Raw genomic sequence first — 21,507 nt, 5'->3', positions numbered from 1 at the left:
TTTGAACAGCAAGATGAGCAAGTGCCTAGAAAGCAAATGAGAACAGTTAAGTGACTGGTGTTTTGTGAATAATGGTTATACTTTGTTCAGAGCTGTCTCTACTAACTTACAGTCTGTTGATCTGTCATTCATACCCTTGTTTTGTGCTGTCTTAGTGATATCTAGGCAGAGTGCCATGTATGTTTTTGCCCCAGATAAGGAGGTACTGCCTTCGTGCTATCGCAATGCAAATTCCTGAACTTTACAAGGTTAACATGTGGATGACTTGTTTTTAATTTCTTTGCAAGATGCAAGTTGGTTGTTATTCATTTGTACATATTAGTTTAAGCTCACATATAAGAGGTTATTCTTTAAGCAAACAATAGTCATATAATTATGAATCATCCTGAATAAACAAATTTGAGGACAGGTTCAGATGGTAGGTAAACAGAAGTATGTACAACAGAATCAGAATTCTGTCTTCTCAGAAGGACAAGAAAAAAGTATGATCTCTAGGGCCCACTTGCACCCTTGACCTCTTTACTGGGTGTTGTTTATAGCAAAAGTCATACTTGTGGCACTTGTCTGGTAGGAACCATTTACACTGGCCAAACAAGAATGTTTTTACATTGAAAAATCCCACTGTGGTCTATCCAAGTTGCCTTCTTCCTATTAGAAATGAGCTAAGAATACGTGTACAGTATGTAGGATTTCACCTGACCTATTAACACATCAGGATTTACCAATAAACATAGGCTCTATTACAGGGGCAATTGGTTTTTGTAATGTTGATTTTCCTGCAGCAGTCAGGTTCAAGAACTGATAGGTATGCAGTGCTTGACATAGGCACACTTGCCTTCTGACCTTTAGATGTAGCCTGGCTTTATTTCTGCACAATCAGCTTCTCTCTCCTGTTGTTGTCATCACTTCCAGTGTTACAAAGTGCTTGAAATATTCATCAAAGCTGTTTTCCTGGGAAAAATATAGAATAAATCTTACTTGAATCAGAAAGCACAGTTCAGCCCAAGTTGGTGCTTTTGTACCATCAAAGCAGAAAACAGGTTATAGCAAATGTTTTTCATTTCAAATAAGAACATACTATTTGCATTACAATAATCTAAAGAGTACCCAGCAGGGACTATCTGTGGCACAGAACATAAATATAATGGGAGATAACGATCTCGTCTAATTAGGTTTTAAACTCCTCAGGCCAGGAGCTATCAAGCAAACTAGGAAGAATACACAAGAAGAGAGAGAAGTTGGCATCATCAACTCCCAACCCCCTTCCCACGGAGAAGATAAAGGCTTGGGGATGTAAAGTTACACATCCAAAGTCAAACAGGAAATCCATAGCAGAGGAAGACACAGAACCTAAAATTATGAGTCTGTACCCACTCTTACTGTTCAGAGCCATCCTGCTTTAAAGAAGTTGGCTCACAAAGAACATACAGATCTGGGTCCAGTAGGCCAGATTGCATGCAACAAGCAATAAAAATGACAAGTGAGACAAAAGGTAAACGAGAGTATTTCAACAAATGAGAAAAGCCATGCTGCCAGTCAGGTAGACAGAGCAGTGTCACTCTGAAATGACAGCTGACAATGGAATGCTGATAACGAGCAAAGGAACAGAGAGGGACATAAAAAGCAGCATGCAAAACCACCAATAGCCAGGTTTATCTCATCCTCGAAAAAATAAAGCAGTTTACATTTTAAGAGGTGCTGCCATTTCATTCCACAAGGCCTGAGCAGGTGAAGTCTCTGTCAAAAGGCACAGCTAGTAGGATCCTAGTATCAGCAGGAAGTTAGAAAAGTGCTTGGTCTTGAACAAGAGGTTGACACACAGCCTGCTGCTTGAAACCGTGTGGGTTTGGTACAAGGATTTGTCATTTACCCCCACCACAGGTAGGAAGCAGGGAGTCCTTGACAGCTGCAAACACACAGCACTGCGGTAAACAGATTTCACTCCAGCAAGGGTTACCATTTTTATTTGCAAAGCTAAATCTCGGTGCCATCTGGGCTTTGTATGACTGAGCAGAGCAGATGCTGCATAGGTGAAGGGAAACACACAACCTTATGCTGACTGTTTTCCACTCTGTTTAGTACAGTTTGTCCCCTTCTCTCCTGGCTGTGGTTCTGCTGTGCATCCAGCCAAAAAAAATGCATTAACCATGCAAAAAATCATAGTCACGTTCTTACCAGCCTTGAGCTGGCTAAGGCAAATTCAGACAAAACTTTGGTGGGTCCAAACTCTCCATGTGCCTATAAGACCTTCTACAGTAGCTTAGGAGAGCTCCGGAGCTCATTATGTGAATTAGTGCCATCTCCAGAACTATGGGCTGGTGAGAAAGAAGGATGAACAGTGAATAACGTGCTGCTCAGAGCCATCAAGCGAGGAAACACCATTAATGGGGAATGTTTGCCTTGCTCTGCTTGTGAAGTGCTGAGCTCCAGCTGCAAAACCGGATTCCAGACTGGGCGTCTTGTGTTGCTGATAAGGGTCGCCAGTGTGACAGAAGGGAATTAAATCCTCAGTATCCTTCATCCCTCAGTATCCTTGTCGCATGAATGAGCCACAGTGTCTCCCTAGCCAAGACTCCAGTTTTTATCCTTTACAAGAGAAAATGGAAAGGAGAACCTCACCTCCCCTGCTGACTATAACAACATCTGAGAGCCTGTAAAAGCGAGTTCTAAAGAAAAGAAAAGGACTAAATTTTTGCCAAAGCAGAAGAATAACAGTCAAGAAACCAGTCTGCCTGAGTGATCCACAAACATAGTATCCTACAAGCAGCCCCAAATCTCATGCAGCTGGGTCAGAGCTCTGCCCCCAAGAAAAGTAGTAGTAAGGTGGCAATATCACACGGGCTGCGGTGGGTCTGCAATAAACACCTGGCTCTGTCACAGGCTCTTTTGCAACTGCAGGTAATTTGCACAGGTCAGGTTTTGTTCTCTAAAATTGAGAGAGCAGGCCCTGGTCTCTGTGAGCTGTACATTTACAAAGGCTGCCCTTGGATCGGGGCTTGTGCAGCACCCAGTAAAACAGCAATTGCAGCACGCTCAGCGTCAACTGAGCACAACCTCACAGCAAAAATAACAATCAGGAAGCGATGTTCTTCAGCTAGCTGACTAGCTGGGAGAATCTTTAAAAAAAGCTATCATTTTTTAACAAAACAACGAGTGACATAAAAACTCTTTTGCAGTGACAATATGTGGGATAATTATTATGGGAGGGGGTAGAATTTCTGAGGATTGTTATATGCCATTAATTTTCAGATCTCCTTGAGAGTGCTTTGCTACAGCTCTGTAGCAATGAAGTCTGAAACTTTGTACACTTTCTCCTTGACCCTAAGAACCCTCACATTTATTCAATTAAATTCCAGTAAGTCAGTGAAAGTTGAAGTGCTCAAAACCTTTATTTTGAACAGGCTGAACGGTGTCCATCAGAGCAAACATCCCCAAAACACTCCTTTCAAGGCACTTGTTGAACACTATCATCTAGAAACGTCAGATTCACACTCATTTAAATAATTTGACGGCTTCCAAGAAGACACCTGATAAGCATCACTTTCAAGTGTCAAGATGCACAGAGAAAAAGTGCCAAAAAAAGTTCAATCCAAAGAAGTTGTATCAGCTATTAGAGGAGTATTATAGTTACTACTAAAGATGATCTTTCACTTAAACGAAAAATAAACTTTACGTTCAAGACATTTTTTTTTGAGGAAGCCCTTACATTCCCCCCAGTCCAACTCCCACGTTTCTCACTAGTGAAATCTCTCAGCTCACTGAATCCAGAAGGCAGACACTTGTGGCAAACAGCAGTATGTGATGGCATTGGGGGAACGTCTCGAGACCACTACGACTGAACTATTGGAGATGCCATTTCTGATTTTATTTTTTGTGGCAGCCACTGGTGGTTATAAGAATTCACTATCCTCAGATGAAACATTTACTGCTATGTGTTGGATATCTAAATGCTGAATTTCTAAATTAGAAGATTCTTGAAAAAAAATAAAATAAAATCTTGGCCTCAATTTGCGTATGCTCCACTTATTTCATTACACCATAGTATAAAATACTATGCATGCTTTATACAGGGGCTTGAAGCTTACTGTGTGTTTGTGATAGGCTTTGAGATTCTCTGATAGGAGGTGTTACCTAAATACAAGTAATTTGATGCTTAAGTGTCTAGAATTCCCAGTGGACATCTGTACTCAAGCCCTGCTGCCATCACAAATGAAAAACATTTGGAATCCTTAATGTGATTTTTAATGGACATATGTTCATAACACAGTGCCACCAATTTGGCATATTTAGTGTCTTCTCGAGAGAAGCCCACAGTTTGTATAGCAAGATTGTGGGAGGTTAGGATTGCAGTGTGAGAAAATTTGCACAACACCTGCCTGACTATAATTTAATTGGCAGAAACTAATGCTCCGGGTTCGGGGATTTTTTCCTTTGCTCAGAATTGAAGAGGCACTAGGACTAATCCTGCACTGTTATGCTACCAGTTTGATGCTTTTATTCAGACTTCAGTCATGCTGCGATATGATCATTTTCTGGTCTTGTCTTTTTTTTTTTTAAGCTGTTTTACTCTCAGATGGTTATTTCTATCTATAATGACTTTTATCTGGCCATCACCAAGGACTCGGATTATTTTTGTACCTCACTGGAAAAAACGGTCTGCTCAGTATTAGTGAAGAATGTGCTGCATTTTATTTTTACTAAAGTACCTAATGATATATATTTTAACATGAAAATGGCTAACCAAAATATTTCTGATCTGCTCCGCCAGCAATGGAGCATGTGGACTCCAAACACACTGTGTTCTTATTAAATTGTCTTAATGCAGAGCCCCTTCTGAAGCAATTTCTAGCACCTCTTATCCTAACAGATTTTTGTTTTCCTTTTCAGCAATGTTTGGCCTTGCTGTGCATCAAGGACAGCCCCTCTTACTTCACTATTTTCTTCCCTTTGCATTTACAAAACGTAATAAAAGGCTTTGCAGGAGAGATAGAGGATACGCTCCCAGGAGAAGCGTTCCTGTGGTCTCTGATCACTGCACTTGTGAGGTTCAGCTCCGTGGTATTTGAAATTCAAATCTCTGCTCTGCGCTGCTCTGCCAGACCTGGCTCTTCAGGGCTTGCAACTCTCTGCTGTCTGCATCAGTGAAAGCCTTGCAGGAAACATCTCATTGACTGCACGAACCAGAGCAGGTGACAGATTATGAATATCCTTTGTATTGGATACCTGCATCAATTTTGTTGTTTTAGAGAACTCCCAGAACCTTAACTCGCATTCCCAAATTTCTCGTTCTGCAAACTGCCCCATCAATCCCAAAAATGCCAGAATTTGGCATTGCTGGGACTGGGTGGAAGTGGAGGGAGATGAAATGGCAGCAGGATTACTTCTACAGTTTTCTTTGTCTGAAATACTTCAGTCTTCACACACCCTGACTGTATGGACAAGTGAAGATGAAAATCAGCCTCTCTTTATGGGCGTGATGGTCTAAAATGGAGTGGGAGAAGGTAATGAGCTGACAGACAGACAGACATGGGAACAGTTAGAGAAGAGACCCTGAAGGGACTGAGGTCACACCCTCACGATCACAAGCGTAGCAGTGGCTGTTGGTGTCATTCGCTGCCTACACGTGTAGATGTTTGTGTAGTGCACTTGACACATACACAACAAGGGTGCAGTCATTTCAGAGTGTTTTTGTGCTTTTGGTTTGCCTTCTAATTTAAAGACGTGTCAATACTTTTTTTGCCCCCATAGCACTCCCAATAAAATTAAAAATAAGATTTGACGGAAGGGGTTAATTACCAAGATGGCTGCTGATCAGCCTTCTCTGAGCTTGTAGAGATAGAAAATAATTCCTCACATTGCAAGAGCCTAAAGCAAGGCGTAATCAAAACTCTCTCTCCAGCACTTAAAGAAACTCAGCATTTAGATTTATATTGCCTTTTCCTTGAAGAATTGCGTGGACAAAAATAAGAAAAACAAGGCCTCCAGGCAGGCATATTTAGTGGTTATTCAGGCCTATCAGTGCTCAGCATTGAACTTTATCCACGGATCAGGCAGCGTTCCCAAGGTAAGTAAACACACCTTGGACGAGCCCCCGCTTCACAGCCAACTAGCGAGCATCTGCTTACAGAGCGTGCCAGCTGTGCCTCGCCTGGGCGACCCCCTGGCTCCCAGTTCCCGATACTCTTTGTACTCAACCTTTCCCACACACCAAGAATTTATGACGCTTTCGGATTCAAAGTCAAACTAGATCAAAGTTTGGTTAAACTGCTAAATTTTGTAACTGCTTCAAACAGCAAACCCAAGGGCTAAGAACCACCGCTTTCAGCATTCATTAATCAAACCTGTTAAATGATTACCTTGTTAGGGCTGCTTTGTTGACAATCCTGCATGATGACAATGCGTCAGTGGCAGCGTCCAAAGACATATCCAATAGTGACATAAAGGACAAGCCTCCCTCACCTCACCCAGTGGGACGGACACCATGAACAATATTTAAGGAAGGAGAAAGCCACCTAGGAAACCAATGATCACAAGAGCACTCCAAAGCAAGTGAAACCAGACCAACAGAAAGGGGAGCCAAATACTTGCTGACATCCACCCAACTCAATCTTCCAAAGACAGTAAGTAGAATGGTTTCTACATATTTTTTCCAGTTTGAGACTGCCAGTGATCCAAGTTGTTTATATTAATTATATACTTCTGCTTAGAAATCAGGACTACTACAAATTCTGTTTTTGCGTTATGCATCCTTAGGGAGGCAGATTAAGACTGGTTAGAATGTCATAGCATGCTAACAGATGTGATATGTTTGATTTTAGATTGTGATCAGTATTTCAAATCCCTCAGCTAGATCCACTGCAGGCTGCAAGAATGCCCCCAGAGTTGAAAGCTGAAGTAAACATCGTGCCCAAGGTTACCCAGGGGGATCTGGAGAGCCTGCCTCCAGAAGCGAGGGAGTTCATTGAAAGTAATGCCAAGCTGTGCCAACCTGAGAACATTCACATCTGCGATGGCTCAGAAGAAGAAAACAAAAAAATTCTGGACATCATGGTAGAGCAAGGCATGATTAAGAAGCTGAGCAAGTATGAGAACTGGTGAGTAGCATAAATGGAAGTCAAGTTAGCATCTCAGAATAGTGACGTGTATTTTCTGTCCATTTACATTTAAAACTGTTTGTAACTCTTCAATATTTGCTTTCCATGAACATTTTGGCACTGCAGCTTACGTAGGTGAAATATGTAGGAAAAGCAAACTTTTCCTCTAAAAATTAACATAAAACATATTATTCAATAAGACTATCAACTGTACATTGTCTCTATTGATTAGTTACATAAATCAGGGAACTGAAATAATGTCATGAGACTTATGTAACTAATCATTAGCAATGGTTAAATACTATTTAGCAAATACATCTTTTGAAGAATTCTACTATTTTAGTCAATTAGTTTATTCATCAAATACTTTTTTTTGTGGCATTCAAATAGCTCTGTGGGTGTTCAAATATTATTCAGTACAGGCATTATTCATATCATGCCGATGAGCTTTGACTGTAATGTATTCAGCAAATACTTTTTTCAAATATTTCATCATCTCTCCCAACTAACCCAACATGAAAGGGGAATATTAACAACAAGTACATGCTCAGGAATTACGTGCCGACTAAGAAACCTTCATGGAAGAAATCTGCAAAGGCTTTTGAATAACTAAGTGCAGGAATTTGGCAATCTGTTTGCAGACTATTTGGGAGAGAAAAGGGCAAGATTCACCAGATAAATTATTCATTGTTAATTATATGCTTAGCTGTAGTGATGATGGTTATGACAGCCCAACTAGAACATTTTTATATTCGTGGAAAATTTCTATGCGCAGAGGTGAAAATGTAAAACAATCCTCTCTATTGTAAATAAATAGCAAAAATTCTTCAGAAGGGAAAAAAGAATCCTATTTAATAAACTCCTTCACTGTTTATGATCCTGCTTACAGTCAATATTTCTTTTGTGATGCTTCTACCTTAAAGGACAATGCCAATCCACTAGGCTGGATTCTCAACCCAAAGGGGTGTAGACCAACACTTAAAGTACTTGCTTGGCATCCACTCTGCTTCAGGCAGCACTTTGTGGTCCCTATGCAAAACAACTGTATACTGATGAGAAGGAGAATTAAATGAGATTTTTAACTTTTCCCTGAAAGTCAGTAACAGAGAATAAAGCTGAGATAAGAGGCAAAGGAATATTAACATGTAACCAGAATTTCCCAAGCCATATAATTTGTTATTCATACTGTAAAGTCTTGAAACAATTTGTATGAGAGAATGTATCTGACTAATTTTTGAGATTGTCTTAGTTATACTAGCTCTGTCACTTTAGTTTTAGCCTTACAAAACATTGCACTCTTTTGTACTAAAGGGGTCCTAACAGAAGGGTGAAAAGTATCATATTGATTAAAAAAAAATAAAATAAAATAATTATTGTCTAATTTCCTGATTTTCATTGAAACACAGCTGGTTGGCTCTCACCGACCCAAGAGATGTAGCAAGAATTGAGAGCAAAACTGTCATTATCACTCAAGAACAGAGAGATACCACTCCAATCCCTAAAACTGGAACTAGCCAGCTGGGACGCTGGATGTCAGAAGAAGATTTTGAGAAAGCCTTCAATACCAGATTCCCAGGCTGCATGCAAGGTGGGTGAGAAAGGAAGGTTGACACTGAATTTTCAGGTTTACTGGAACATCATTGATAGTAATTATTGTGATCGTTAACTAAAGATGTTAGCTGAAGGCTTAGGTGGGAACCCCTGATATAAATCAATTTGTAAGTTTCATTTGGATCTTTACCACGGATCCAAATGCCTGCACAAGCATAGTCCTCAGTCTCTTTCCAGTAAAGAATTAATTCTGTTCTTCACAAAGAGAGATACAGCATGGCAGGAAAATTTGTGTGGTTTTTTCAAGTCACAAAACAACTCAGCAGCAGATAGCAAGTGAGGTGAAAATGGAGGATCCCCATCCGGAGCAATAACTTCAGTGATTTACACCACAGAGAAACTGGCCTCCACCCACCTTTACTGCTGGTTAGACATTTTGTCTGAACAGCTGCTTTCAACATTTAAGATAAAACTTGCTACACGATCAGACAAACAGTAAGCTAGATGTTTAAACATTGGAAACACCCACAAGACAAACAGCTTTTAAAGAAGTGAGAAACAACCTCCATGCTAATAAAGATTTTTTCAAGAGTTCCTTGGTTTGCCTTGTCACATATCATTCATTTTACTCCTGTCCATGTTTTACAGGACGCACAATGTACGTCATCCCCTTCAGCATGGGGCCTATTGGGTCTCCTTTGTCCAAGATTGGGATTGAGCTGACAGATTCACCATACGTGGTGGCCAGCATGAGGATCATGACGCGGATGGGAACAGCTGCTTTGAAAGCCCTGAGCAATGGAGAGTTTGTAAAATGCCTTCACTCGGTTGGATGTCCTCTACCACTAAAAGGTAAGGAAGATTAAAAACTGTCACCCAGGGACATTCTCAGGAGCATGTTTTAGAACTGACTGCATTCTTTGCATTCAGGAAACACTTGCCATAGAAGACTAGGGTGGTTTGTGTAACAGCACTAGGTTCAAAACTCAATTAAAGGAATCAAAGCTCAATGAGAATTTCATGGAAAGGAGATTATTATCCCTCGTACTTACCAAGGGGTTTCCTTTGAAGCATCTGGTGTGGGTTGCTGTCAGAGGCTCGATGCTGATGAAACAGCACAGTCTGATCCAGCATGGAAATTGCTGCATTCATGAGCACAACATTCTGTTCTGCAGAACCATTAATCAACAACTGGCCGTGCAACCCAGAGTTAACGCTGATTGCTCATCTCCCGGATCGCAGAGAGATCATTTCATTTGGCAGCGGTTATGGAGGAAACTCCTTACTGGGGAAAAAATGCTTTGCTCTCAGAATTGCCAGCAGAATTGCCAAGGAAGAGGGCTGGTTAGCAGAGCACATGCTGGTAAGAGCTATTCAATCATGTGTGTTTGAACAGCCATCAAACCCTAAATTAGCAAAACATAAATACATCACATCTTGGTGTCAATGAAATTACAGTCTCATATGGATAGTCCTGAAACATTAGATATCAATATATCACATGGCAGGCTTTTCAGAAATAGGAAACTGCTTGCAAGGTTAAGTACCAAAACATTTTAAAGTAGGACCTATAAAATCAGGAACCAAGAAAGATTTAGAACTTCTGACAGTGGCTACTTGTAGGAAGACCCATGTACTTGAGCAAAGCCTGAACATCATCACCAGGCATCCACATTGCTCCTACAAGCTGAATCATGAAGGATTAATGCAAGTTTTGAAAGCTGTCTTTCATATTATAAAGAACTCTATGGACTCAAAAATCTGAAAATATTAGATTTTCTAAATGAGTTTTGCATTGTGCCCTTCATGCCTTTGCTTTCTGTTATCATTTAGACATCATACTACTATAAAATACCACTGAAAATTTAAATTTCACGATTGAATAGTCTCAGAAAAATATATCTGCATACTACAAGTATGAGAAGCGCAGAAGTACCCATACATAAAGTGCACTCACTCCACACCAATAATGCAGCCAAAAAATATTGCCTGTTTTTCTTGTCTCAGCTGAGAAACGCAGCTGTATACAGTCTGTACATCTTTAATTGGCAAAATAAATAAATAAAAATTGAATCATACACACCTGACATTTCTAAAAAAAAAAATCTCCTTACACATAATCTAAGGGAAAAAAGAGGGGACTTTTTGATGAATAAAACATAGCTTGTGTTATTTGTCAACTATATTATATGCTGCTTCGTTTGTAGGAAGAAATTTGCATAATTAAATGTTTTATCATTAGTACTTGCTGCAAGACAATCTTCAAAATGAAAAATGCAAGAAGAAACCCGTTTAACAGTTGCATCTGCTTTTCAATAGATCCTGGGCATTACAAATCCAGAAGGTGAGAAGAAGTATTTTGCTGCAGCATTCCCTAGTGCCTGTGGAAAAACTAACTTGGCCATGATGAACCCAAGCCTGCCAGGATGGAAGATTGAGTGCGTGGGTGATGATATCGCCTGGATGAAATTTGATGAACAAGGTATTGAACTGAAATTGCATTGTAGTACAGTCCACTACTGTTTATTTTTAGGGTCAGCAAGACATGCTACAAAGTTCTGAAGAGAACTGAAACAGTTTTATTTATTTATATTTTGTCATTTAACTTTCAGGCCACTTAAGGGCAATCAATCCAGAAAATGGCTTTTTTGGAGTTGCCCCTGGAACCTCAGTCAAAACAAACCCCAATGCTATTAAAACCATATTCAAGAACACCATCTTTACCAACGTAGCTGAAACCAGTGATGGCGGTGTCTATTGGGAAGGCATTGACGAGCAATTGCCGCCAGGAGTAACCCTGACTTCATGGAAGAACAAGGACTGGACCCCAGATAATGGTAACCCTGCCTTATTCCACATTCTCTCCTGGCTTTCTCTGCTGAATTTCACTTCAATCTGTCATTATGACCTTTTTATTGTATTCTGTACAGGGGAACCTTGTGCTCATCCCAACTCACGATTCTGCACTCCAGCCAGCCAGTGCCCCATCATGGACCCTGCCTGGGAATCACCCGAAGGTGTCCCCATTGAAGGGATAATATTTGGAGGCCGCAGACCTGCTGGTAAGAGATGCAGCAGCCTTGTAGCAAGCCTGAAGTGCTCATCACAGAAGGGTTGAAACACAACTGGGCATAGACACAGATCTTGCTGTCATGGCTGCAAAAGCAAGGAAATAACCATGCTAGCCCAACTTCTCTGTGTTAGCCTTTGACACACACACTTACAGCCATTGATATTTCAACATCTAAATTGTTAGATGTTAACATAAAAACAGGTAGTGATAGCAGAGGACTGGAGAGAGATCAGGACCCACTACCCTGAGTAATGATAGACACATAGCAAATTACTGTATTTGTCTCAAATTGCTTATAGTCTAACTAGTTTAGATAGGAAATGCTTAGAGAATTAAACCAGTTGTAGACAGTTTGCAGATAATTAAGTGAAATAAGTTGTTCTGTTAAAGGTCACCTAACGCTAGAAAAGAAACTGAAGTAATGCTAGGTCTGAGTCTAATATCATGATCGTGACCACAGACCTAGTATCTGTTTCCAGTAAAATCTACTGGGAATTCTAAGGCCCCAGGCAGCTGAGTACCTAAACATTGATGCGTTCAATAAACAGTAGCCAGTTTTGAAAATATCCATATAAATTACTCTAAGAGGGCAGGAAATGAACTAAGTTAAAAAAATATAGAAAAATTAGAATAAATTACATAGTAGCAGGCATACAGCAGTATCTCAGGTAGCAAAACCTGTTATAAAAATGCTTCTGGATCACTAATTACTGAAGTGACTTTGTTCTTTACAGGTGTGCCTCTTGTATATGAGGCTTTTAACTGGCAGCACGGAGTATTTATAGGAGCAGCCATGAGATCTGAAGCAACAGCAGCTGCTGAGCACAAAGGTAAATCCAAATCTAGTCTGCCTACCTGTATTAAAAGCAATCGTCTCTCTGGAGAGCTGTCCTCCCCCTCTGCTCTTTCACATTTGAATCTTGGCAGCTAGTTTTGCAACCTGTGCATTTTCGTGATAGAAAATATTTGTACTGGAATTAAAAGCCAAATTCTCTGTAAAAGTCAAATTAAGCAAAATAATCCCCTAGGTGGCAACCATGCAGAACAGGGTGCAATCATGGGGTTGCCAGAAGAGTTGATACAGAGTTCCTGTTACAGTTTGTGATAAATAAACTTACATTTTCTGTTCTGCTAGAGCTCAATAAAAATACAGGAACAATGAAAGCCAGCTCTCAAGGATCTACATTTAAGCTGCTTTACCTGAGATTTAAGAAATTTACTTTCCATTGACTGCAAAAATTAATCTAATTTGTACTTCAAGGTTCATGTTTGTACCATTTCTTAAAGTTGTTTGGTTCAGATGCAGAAAGGTGGTTAAGGGGCTAAGGTGGTTAGGTACTAAATCCCGGGAGGAACTGACTCTTTGTGCTTTAGAATAAATGTGCTATTTATTCCTTAACAATCTCCATTTGTGTTTCGAACAGGCAAAATCATTATGCACGATCCATTTGCCATGAGACCTTTCTTTGGCTACAATTTTGGCAAATACTTAGCCCACTGGCTTAGCATGGCACATCGCCCAGCGGCAAGACTACCAAGGATCTTTCATGTTAACTGGTTCCGGAAAGACAGCCAAGGGAAATTCCTGTGGCCTGGCTATGGAGAAAATTCCCGTGTGCTGGAGTGGATGTTCAACAGAATTCAAGGGAAGGCCTCTGCCAAGCCAACTGCTATAGGTTACATCCCTGCTGACGCTGCTTTGAACCTGAAGGGTTTAGAAGACGTTAACTTGACTGAACTGTTTGATATCTCCAAAGAGTTCTGGGAAAAGGAGGTGGAAGAAATCAAACAATACTTTGAAGGGCAAGTTAATGCTGACCTTCCCTACGAAATAGAAAGAGAAATGCTTGCCTTGGAGATGAGGATAAAACAGTTGTAGCTGATCAGAAAAACAATTATTTATCAATCCACATATACAGGACAAAAACATTTTACCAAATCACCACTGGAAGTACAACAGCACACTGATGAACAGGGGTTATAATGAAAGTAGGTCTTAGTTTGGCTGGGCTATAGATAAGGGTATCCTAAAGTAACTCCAGACCTAATGATTTATAACTGCATCAGTTGTTGTGAATTGGTGAGCAGCTGTGAGAATGTATGTGCACGGTCTTCAGAACTCTGATCTGTCACTCACATGCACAACTCTGCATATAGCTATGATGTATTTAAATTACTTGCTGACAGTTCTGCAGATACGATCTAAAATGATCCACCCCGCAAGGTGTAGCACGTTGTTCCTATCACACAAGCCACTAGAGTCTCAGACTAATTTTTTCATACTTCAGCAGTATCGCTTACAGGAAAGAATGAAAATTAAATGTTGTATATATGTATTATCTAAGGATATTTCATGCTTAAATATTTTTAGAAAAAATGAAGTTGTAACTTTTACCAGAGTGAAAGATGACTTTGTATTACTAATGCATATTTAAGATATCGCTATTATATATGCCTCATGTTCCTGTGATTTCCAGATGTTTTGCATGGCTTGTTCTTTAAACTATTGAAATAAATGTTTATATAAAATATGACCTCATTTCCAGTATTTTCACTGTTTATAAAACTACATGCCTACAATTTGGGCCTCCTGTCAATACCACAGCACAGAGACAAATTCACTTGGGGAAGTTAGATGCCGACTAGCATTGGTCTGCTACTCCTAAGCAAAACTGTTTAAACCACATACTTTCTTTGCAACCTTTATTCAAGCCAAAGAAATGATATAGAGATTATGATACCAGCTGAGAGCAGTCATCCAGCTAGACATGTGTTCTCCATAACTGGGCATTATTAGTTGCTTCAGACATTTATAAAATAAACTACCCTCTAGGAAAGCCCTGTGTTAGGCTGTTGCTCATTTGCTAAAGCCATAGGATTTCTCTCTGTTCCACAATACCTTGGCTTTTGCAAAAATAACTAGTAGAGCTGTTGAAGTAAAGACAGTTTGGGAAGTTTTCTGGGTTGGGCGAGATGCCTAAAGCCTTAGAGCTCAATGAAAATTGGGGGCTAAATGGGCCCAAAGTTGGTTTCCTTGTAGATCAAGATACTAAAACTGTCCCATGTGCTCCCGAATAAAGGTGTCCTTTACATGCTTCTCATGTCCCTGGCAGGTATCCTGCTTTTTCACTTTGAATGCTTGATCTCCCCAAATATATTGCAAATATTTGCTTAGCAAAAAGAAAATCACTTACATTGTGTAATAAGCCTTTTTATAGACCCTGCTTCCTCACAAAGCAAACAGTACCAGGGCTGGTCAACAGATGCCCTTCAAAGTTTGCTAGGAGAGGTCACATAGCCTGAAGAGCTGCTAACTACCTCCTGGCTTCAGGTTTAGGAGTTAACACAAACATTATCAACTCTGAAACAAGCAATACAACACAAGTCAATAGATAAATCTCACAAAATAAAATAAAATAAACACAAACAAAACAAACAAAACAGAATAGAAAGCTGTGAGGAAAGCAGAGGAGGGCTGCACAGACTCTGTAGAGATGATGGCCAGTTGGCCTCTTTGCTGGTCAGCAGCACATCTGCATGGATGCAGGTCTCCTGTACGGTCATCTTTAGCCTGCATAATCTTGAATGGGCTCCAAATTGAAATATATAAATAAATCAAAGGGGAAGACTATAAATAACTCAGCAGAGGAAAAAGCGAGCCAACAGAAACTAGTTTATGCGCTCCTCTGGGATTCAAGGAGCGCTATCATATGTATAAAACAGAGTTGTTTATAGAGTAACTCTATAAATAGCTGATTGACATGGTCAATCCTATACTTAGGAAATCTAAGAAAATCTGTCAGGCTAATATCAGAGAATTATGGCCAATCAGACTCAGAGTTTTTTAAGGGCCTCATGAGAAGATCTTAGTCCTGAGCAGTGCAGAAACACTCCAAGTGCATTTTGAAGTACTGCCCAGGAGATGTACAGAAGCTTGGGGCTTTCCAGAATGCCTCTGAGCATCTCTAGCATGCTTTTCTGCCTTCTCAGCTAGGCTCAATGTTCCGAATATGACAAAAGGAGTGGCTCATACTTCATGCCACAGGGACCTATGCCAAAGCCCGGCAAACATACTGGGATAAGCGAGTGACACTTGTCCCACGAAATGCTGCTCAGCAAGGAGGTAGGTACCACCACCATGAGCCAATGTAACTGCATTGCCAGCTGGGGGTGTGCTATACGCAAAGTCTGTGGTACAAGGTGCTGACTGGCTCAAAAACATCGCCCCCCAGCACAAAACACTGAATTCCCTATTGTGACTAAACCCTTGCTTTCTCCAGCAGTGGCCGCCTCGCCCAGAGGCTGTCAGACTCCAGCTCCCTCTCATCCTTTGGGTGCTCTTCCCATATAACTTCACGCAACTCGTGAGAAAGGGCTATCACAAGGAATTCTGGCACAAAAATATTTAAACCATTTACAGCTCTGGCTCCACATGTTTTAACCACATGCACCTTCTCAAGTACTGCTCAGAGACTGGCGGGCACGTGAATCGTTCCAAAGACTACAGAAAATGGGGAAAAAATCTGTTGTACCATTAGGCCTGAGAACAAGAAAATAACTTTTTACGTGAATCATTCAACAGCTTCTTTGTATGTAAATATATCTGTAACCCATCAGCATCTATGGGGAGTACAATTTACATTTTGAATGATCAAAATGTTTAGTATTGGCAGAGAAAATGTTTAAAAAGAGAGAAGGCGGCGGTTTAAAATTTAGAAACTTAGTCAACCGTGCCAGATTATGATCTCAACTTCCCTCTCTCCAACAAATACTATGCTCCATAAAAACAAAATGAATTAGAACAAAATGCTTTTAAATTGAAATTTGGAAGTTCTCTTGATTTTCAAAAGAAAGAGGGGAAGGCAACAAATGCAATAAATTTCAACAAATTAGTAGAGAAATATAAAACTTGGCCTATTAAATGTGATTCAGAGAAAGGAAGCACAGGAAAGACTAACACATGAAGTGTACAGAGCCATAACATTTGCAACAGCTGTGTTATGAAATGCACTTGGTATTCTGGGAAGCGAGAAACAAAATACTTTGTTAAAACACTTGTGGATCTACCGGTGGCTGAAAAGAGGAGAGACGAAGTCAAAATCACAGTTTAACCATGAATACTGTTGAGGATATGGTCTGATACTTTATTTATGCGATGATTCACTGAAACAAGACGGCACAGCAATGGACACACCACATCCAGGGAGGCCCTGCTCGACTCCCGTAAAATTAGTGCAATCTCTTTAATTGACTTTTAACCACTCAGACAAAAATCCTGGCCTCAGTGCCAAGTACCCACGTTAGTACAGACAATTCCATAAAGCTCAGACCCAGGCCCCAGTCCTATCTTTGCACAGATAGAGAAGTCTCCGAGCTGGATACCTTGCTTTGAACTCATTTCTAAATGTTTCAAGGTTCAGATTTTCACCTGCATTTTGTCTTGTTCCTTCAAAACCCTTTCTCAGGCTCCAGTCTGGGTCATGATTAGTCCGGGCATACAGGTTATCAACACACCTCTATTCTGTTAACATGAACGAAGGCTAAACCAAATAAATAACACTGAGAAAGCAGCATTGCTGCAGAACCCTTCTTGGGAAAAAGCAAAATCCAGCTTTAAATCTCACAACTCTGTGATGATAGGGCTATTTTCAGGGAAAGAAGAAAAATTCGGAGAACGGCATTTATGCTGTGGGAAATACTGTTTTCCAAAAACCTTGGCTACCATAGTAACATGATTTATTCCATACTTGCTGCAGTATAGTCAATTAGCTCCCTAACTGAAGACAATTATCGTGACTGGAGACATACCTGGCTGGAAGACTACTGAAATGCTGCTTATGAATGGCAAAGCAGAGCACTCTGAATTCCAAATTAGTAATCGTTATTGTCGATCATGGAGGACATTTCTGGCAGTGGTTTAACCTCAACAATACAAAAGGGCACATTTGTCAAATCGGTGCTGGCAAACCTCAGTCAACAGGATTCCAGAACACGTCCCACCACATCTGTGAATCTGTATGCAAAATAGCAAGGTATAAAACCAGAGGAGAGAAGGAAAAAATAAATTGCTATTGTATGCCTTTACCACATTCTGCAACCATCATGGATATAACTTTTGGCTGAAATACTTGAACAGAGAAGGATTTTGTGAGCAAATTACAGAAATCCACATATACCAATATGCAAAATTCAGGCTGTTTCTGATCACCGCAAACACAAACATCATTACGGTTTCTTCGTTGTAAGAGGCTGTGCAGAAGACCTGAGCTGTCCCTCCGTGGCATGAAGGGCTTTGCACTGCCTTTGCTACCACCAGTGACACTGGTCAACTCTGCATTCATTTTGCTCGTCTTCATGCTTGCTCCATTGGGCTTGCCATGGCTCCTCTCCAGAATAAATGTGACCAGATGTAGGTTTTGAGATTACTTAATTTCAGCTTTAGTTCAAGCTGATAAACTGCTAACAGAACTTTTTCTGGGGCGTGTCAACACACCCCAGAATTGTTTTTTGTATCTTCTTTGGAAATGTAAAATATTAACCACTGGAGAGAGGAAAAAAAAAAAAAAGAGAGAGAGAGAAAAAGAAAAGAAAACATCTGTTTAATCCTCCCAAAGGAACATATCAAAGTTTTTGGGCACAGCCCCAAGGCCTTTTATTCAGCTAAAAGAAACTTTTGTAAAGCTGCTGTTTGTTGTTGTTCTTTGTTGTTATCCAAGCTACTAAAGGTTGTTCTTTTTCTTGTAAAGCACCAGACACCATTCCCCAGGTTGAGATGCCCAAGGAATTACCCTTCCCATACATTTGCTCCTAATAAACAGCTGTTTTCCAGAGCAAAACTAAGCTCACCCTCCATGGAAAATAGCTTCTAAATTCACAGCTAATAGATCTTACCTCTGCTTTGGATAGTCCTGAGGGCTTTAAACCAGCTAAACTAATAGCCTGAACTCTTGCTGTTCCCCACATCTCTGCAGTGAAATCCTAGGAAGGCCCCGATCCACACTGGAGCCTGGCACAGCGACAGCACGCGCGTAAGAATGCCATCTCAGCTATGAATGTGACGAGCACAACAAAACCTTATTTTACCCACCGGAAACCATCCCTATATTTATCTGTGTCTTCCTGAACAGATGATAAACTTCCCATGGTGTTCTGGAGCTCCAGATCCTGCGAGTGGCTATGAATAGCAGCTTCAAATTTATCCAAGGTTGGAGGCAGAGTGAAACCTAAATGCTGCAAGATGGTGCCAGTTCAGCTGGTTCAGGAGGCAACAGAGCCTTGCTTGCAAGTGGCACACAGATAAATTCCAGCCCGCAGGGTGAACAGCATGGCCCCTGGTATCCACTAGAGCTACAAAAGCAGTGTGACTTTGTGTTTATGTGCTGCTAAGCCTGGAGCAGTCCGGCTCTCCCAGGAATTACCCAAGGGAACCTTCTGGAGGTGACAGCGCGCTGCACAGACTCTGGTTGAGCAATCTGACTCCTGGTTTGCCCAGACTCCGACACAAATTAGTGCCTACTTTCCTTTTTCTATAGCTTGTTCAACTACGACCAGGTTAAGGTAAGCATGCCTGAACTTCCTTTCCACCTCAGGAGGGATTACGTTAATATCAAACAGCAAGGTTGTGAAGTGCCACACTGCAGTGGCAGGGGAATTGGAAGGCAGAACCCCCAACTAATAAGAAGAATCTGTGGGTTTTCTGCTGGGGTTTGTTTTAGTACATTTCATCTGTTCTGTCCCTTCAGCTGGGGATCCTACGAACAGTTAATGGAAGCTCCAGAGGTAGCCAGTAGGAAAAAAAAAAGGAGAGAAAGAAAACTATATATTTGACTGGGACAGCAGCTGGGAAAGGGAGGAGGAGGATGTTTGAGAACTGTGCATCTTAAGAGTACAAAAACAATATCCTTCTGACACTAGTAAGTAGAAGCAGGCCTCAGATTCCGTGGAGTTTTCTTGGACTTTATAGCACAAAGACAGAATCCTGGCTCTGTTTCATCATAGTTATCTGCACTCAGGCACCCCTCCACCCCTGAAGGAGATTAGTAGTGATAATGCATCTGGTACCTGCCCCAGCAATAACAGATCTATGTGGAGAAGATTACAAGAAATTGTTTGGACTTCTGCCCAGTCCTACAAGTCCTACCAACCATTTCCATAAGTCCCATCAGTTTTTATGGCTTGTCTCTCAAGAAGGCTGCTGAAACCTACATGAAGGAGAGACTTTAAAAAGATTTTTGCAGACATTTATTTCTGGCCAAATTATGATTGCTTGGAGGAAAAAAGAAGCCACCATACAAATCTTGTTAGAGACTTCAGCAGGAACTCACAAACCCATGCAGAACCGAGATAAGCTAAAAAAAGCAATAGCATCCAGGAAGGAAAGACAGACCAGCCAGCCAAATGCAACTCTAATTCCAACCCGTGACAGACCCCTGGGGCAGCTCCAAAGCCACTTAGCACAAGCGTGGAGCTGGGCCAGGAGGAGATGCTGGCACCAAAAGAGCAGCTCTAGCAAGTCTAGAGTGCAATTCTGCGATTTGCTGAGGGGGACAGACTCGGACGGGCTCGTTACCCCTGGTTCTGTGAACGCACACCTCCCCACCTGCAGAGCACTCCAAGGCAGAGAGCTCCGAGGACAGCCTGATCCTCGAGCTCCCCGTGCAGAGGAGCGAGCGCGCTGCGTGCGTAGGCAAACAGAGCAACAGCACATCTGTTAATGACACAAAAACATGCTGGCAACGCTCCGTGTGGCTTGGCAGGGAAACCTGTATCAACTGTCTGCAGTCCAAGGTCTAAAGGGCAATCCGCCTTCGGAGACGCCTGCAAACTTCAAGGAACGGCGCCCTGGAGAGAAATGGGTGCCCGTGCGGCACGGCCCCCGCACAGCCAAACAGCAGCTGCTTCGTGCCCTGCAGCTGCTTCATGCCCTGCACGCGGTGGCTGTCCCGGGACAGCCGGGGAACAGAGCGTGCAGAGCATCCTGAGAGGCGAAGGGCTACGCCACCTCCCTGCATCTCCCAGGGCCCTCTGGCAGACCTCAGCAGGCACAGCACGGGGAACCAGCACAGGATTACCAAGCGTTGGGAATGTCTACTACAGCAGGGATCGGATATTTTATTTTTTTCAGGGAGAAGTACATCCAGCTGCCAGGCAGGTGACTGTGCTCACTAGTCCTGTGCAGGACCTCTGACAGCTGCCCAGCCAGGGGTCCCTGCGCAATGCCGGCGGGTGGTGTAGGGGGAAGGTACAGGAGGGGCACCCGACATTCGGCGACCTGGCAGTTTCTAGCACTGGCAATTAAAACCCCTTCACAGACTACCACATCGCACCGCTGCGGTATCTACCAGCGAGCAGCTCTCTCCCATACCGCTCTAACCTTAGAAAGCAGAAGCTGGAAGCTTCTCCTATTCCAGTTGCTGGAGAGCAGCTCCCAGCCTCCTGGTCCAGGCAAGCGCGCTGGCTGGATGCTGTCCCTGCTGAAGACGCAGCGGGACGACCGGGGAGGACATCTGTTCCCGAGACATTTATGGTGGCGCTGGGTGTTTTTGAACCATGAATTTGAACAGAAACTGTGTTGCACCTTAAATGTCACTGCTAGGCAGAAGGAGAGTCATGAATCTTCAGCAATCTTCCCCAAACCATAATTTTCAAGCAGAAAATGCATATACATTGGAAGAAACACTACAGCTGTGAGTGCCTCACTGAAGCAATTAACAACTGCAGTGTAACACGGCCAAGTGCAGTCAGCCCTGTCTCGGGGCTGTTGGGTCTTTCTCCCATTCCTCTTTCTCC

General features: G+C 41.7%; 1 protein-coding gene across 2 annotated transcripts; it reads left to right on the top strand.

Annotated features, from left to right (window-relative positions):
- The first annotated feature begins 6,485 nt into the window (after nt 1-6,485).
- PCK1 (phosphoenolpyruvate carboxykinase 1) lies at nt 6,486-14,252 on the top strand. 2 transcript variants are annotated; one of them, XM_013190722.3, is made up of 10 exons: nt 6,486-6,620; nt 6,847-7,094; nt 8,501-8,682; nt 9,294-9,497; nt 9,821-10,008; nt 10,965-11,127; nt 11,258-11,482; nt 11,576-11,707; nt 12,453-12,548; nt 13,143-14,252. In XM_013190722.3, the coding sequence occupies exons 2-10, from the start codon at nt 6,871-6,873 to the stop codon at nt 13,595-13,597; spliced, it is 1,869 nt and encodes a 622-aa protein (XP_013046176.3). In that variant the 5' UTR covers nt 6,486-6,620; nt 6,847-6,870; the 3' UTR covers nt 13,598-14,252. The 2 variants fall into 2 exon arrangements, with proteins under 2 accessions (XP_013046176.3, XP_013046184.3); XM_013190730.3 differs by having other exon boundaries at nt 6,487-6,620; nt 6,819-7,094.
- The last annotated feature ends 7,255 nt before the right edge of the window (nt 14,253-21,507 follow it).

Source organism: Anser cygnoides, chromosome 16 (assembly GCF_040182565.1).
Source record: "Anser cygnoides isolate HZ-2024a breed goose chromosome 16, Taihu_goose_T2T_genome, whole genome shotgun sequence".
In the NCBI taxonomy this organism is placed as follows: domain Eukaryota; kingdom Metazoa; phylum Chordata; class Aves; order Anseriformes; family Anatidae; genus Anser; species Anser cygnoides.
This window is presented reverse-complemented; position numbering and strand designations above follow the sequence as displayed.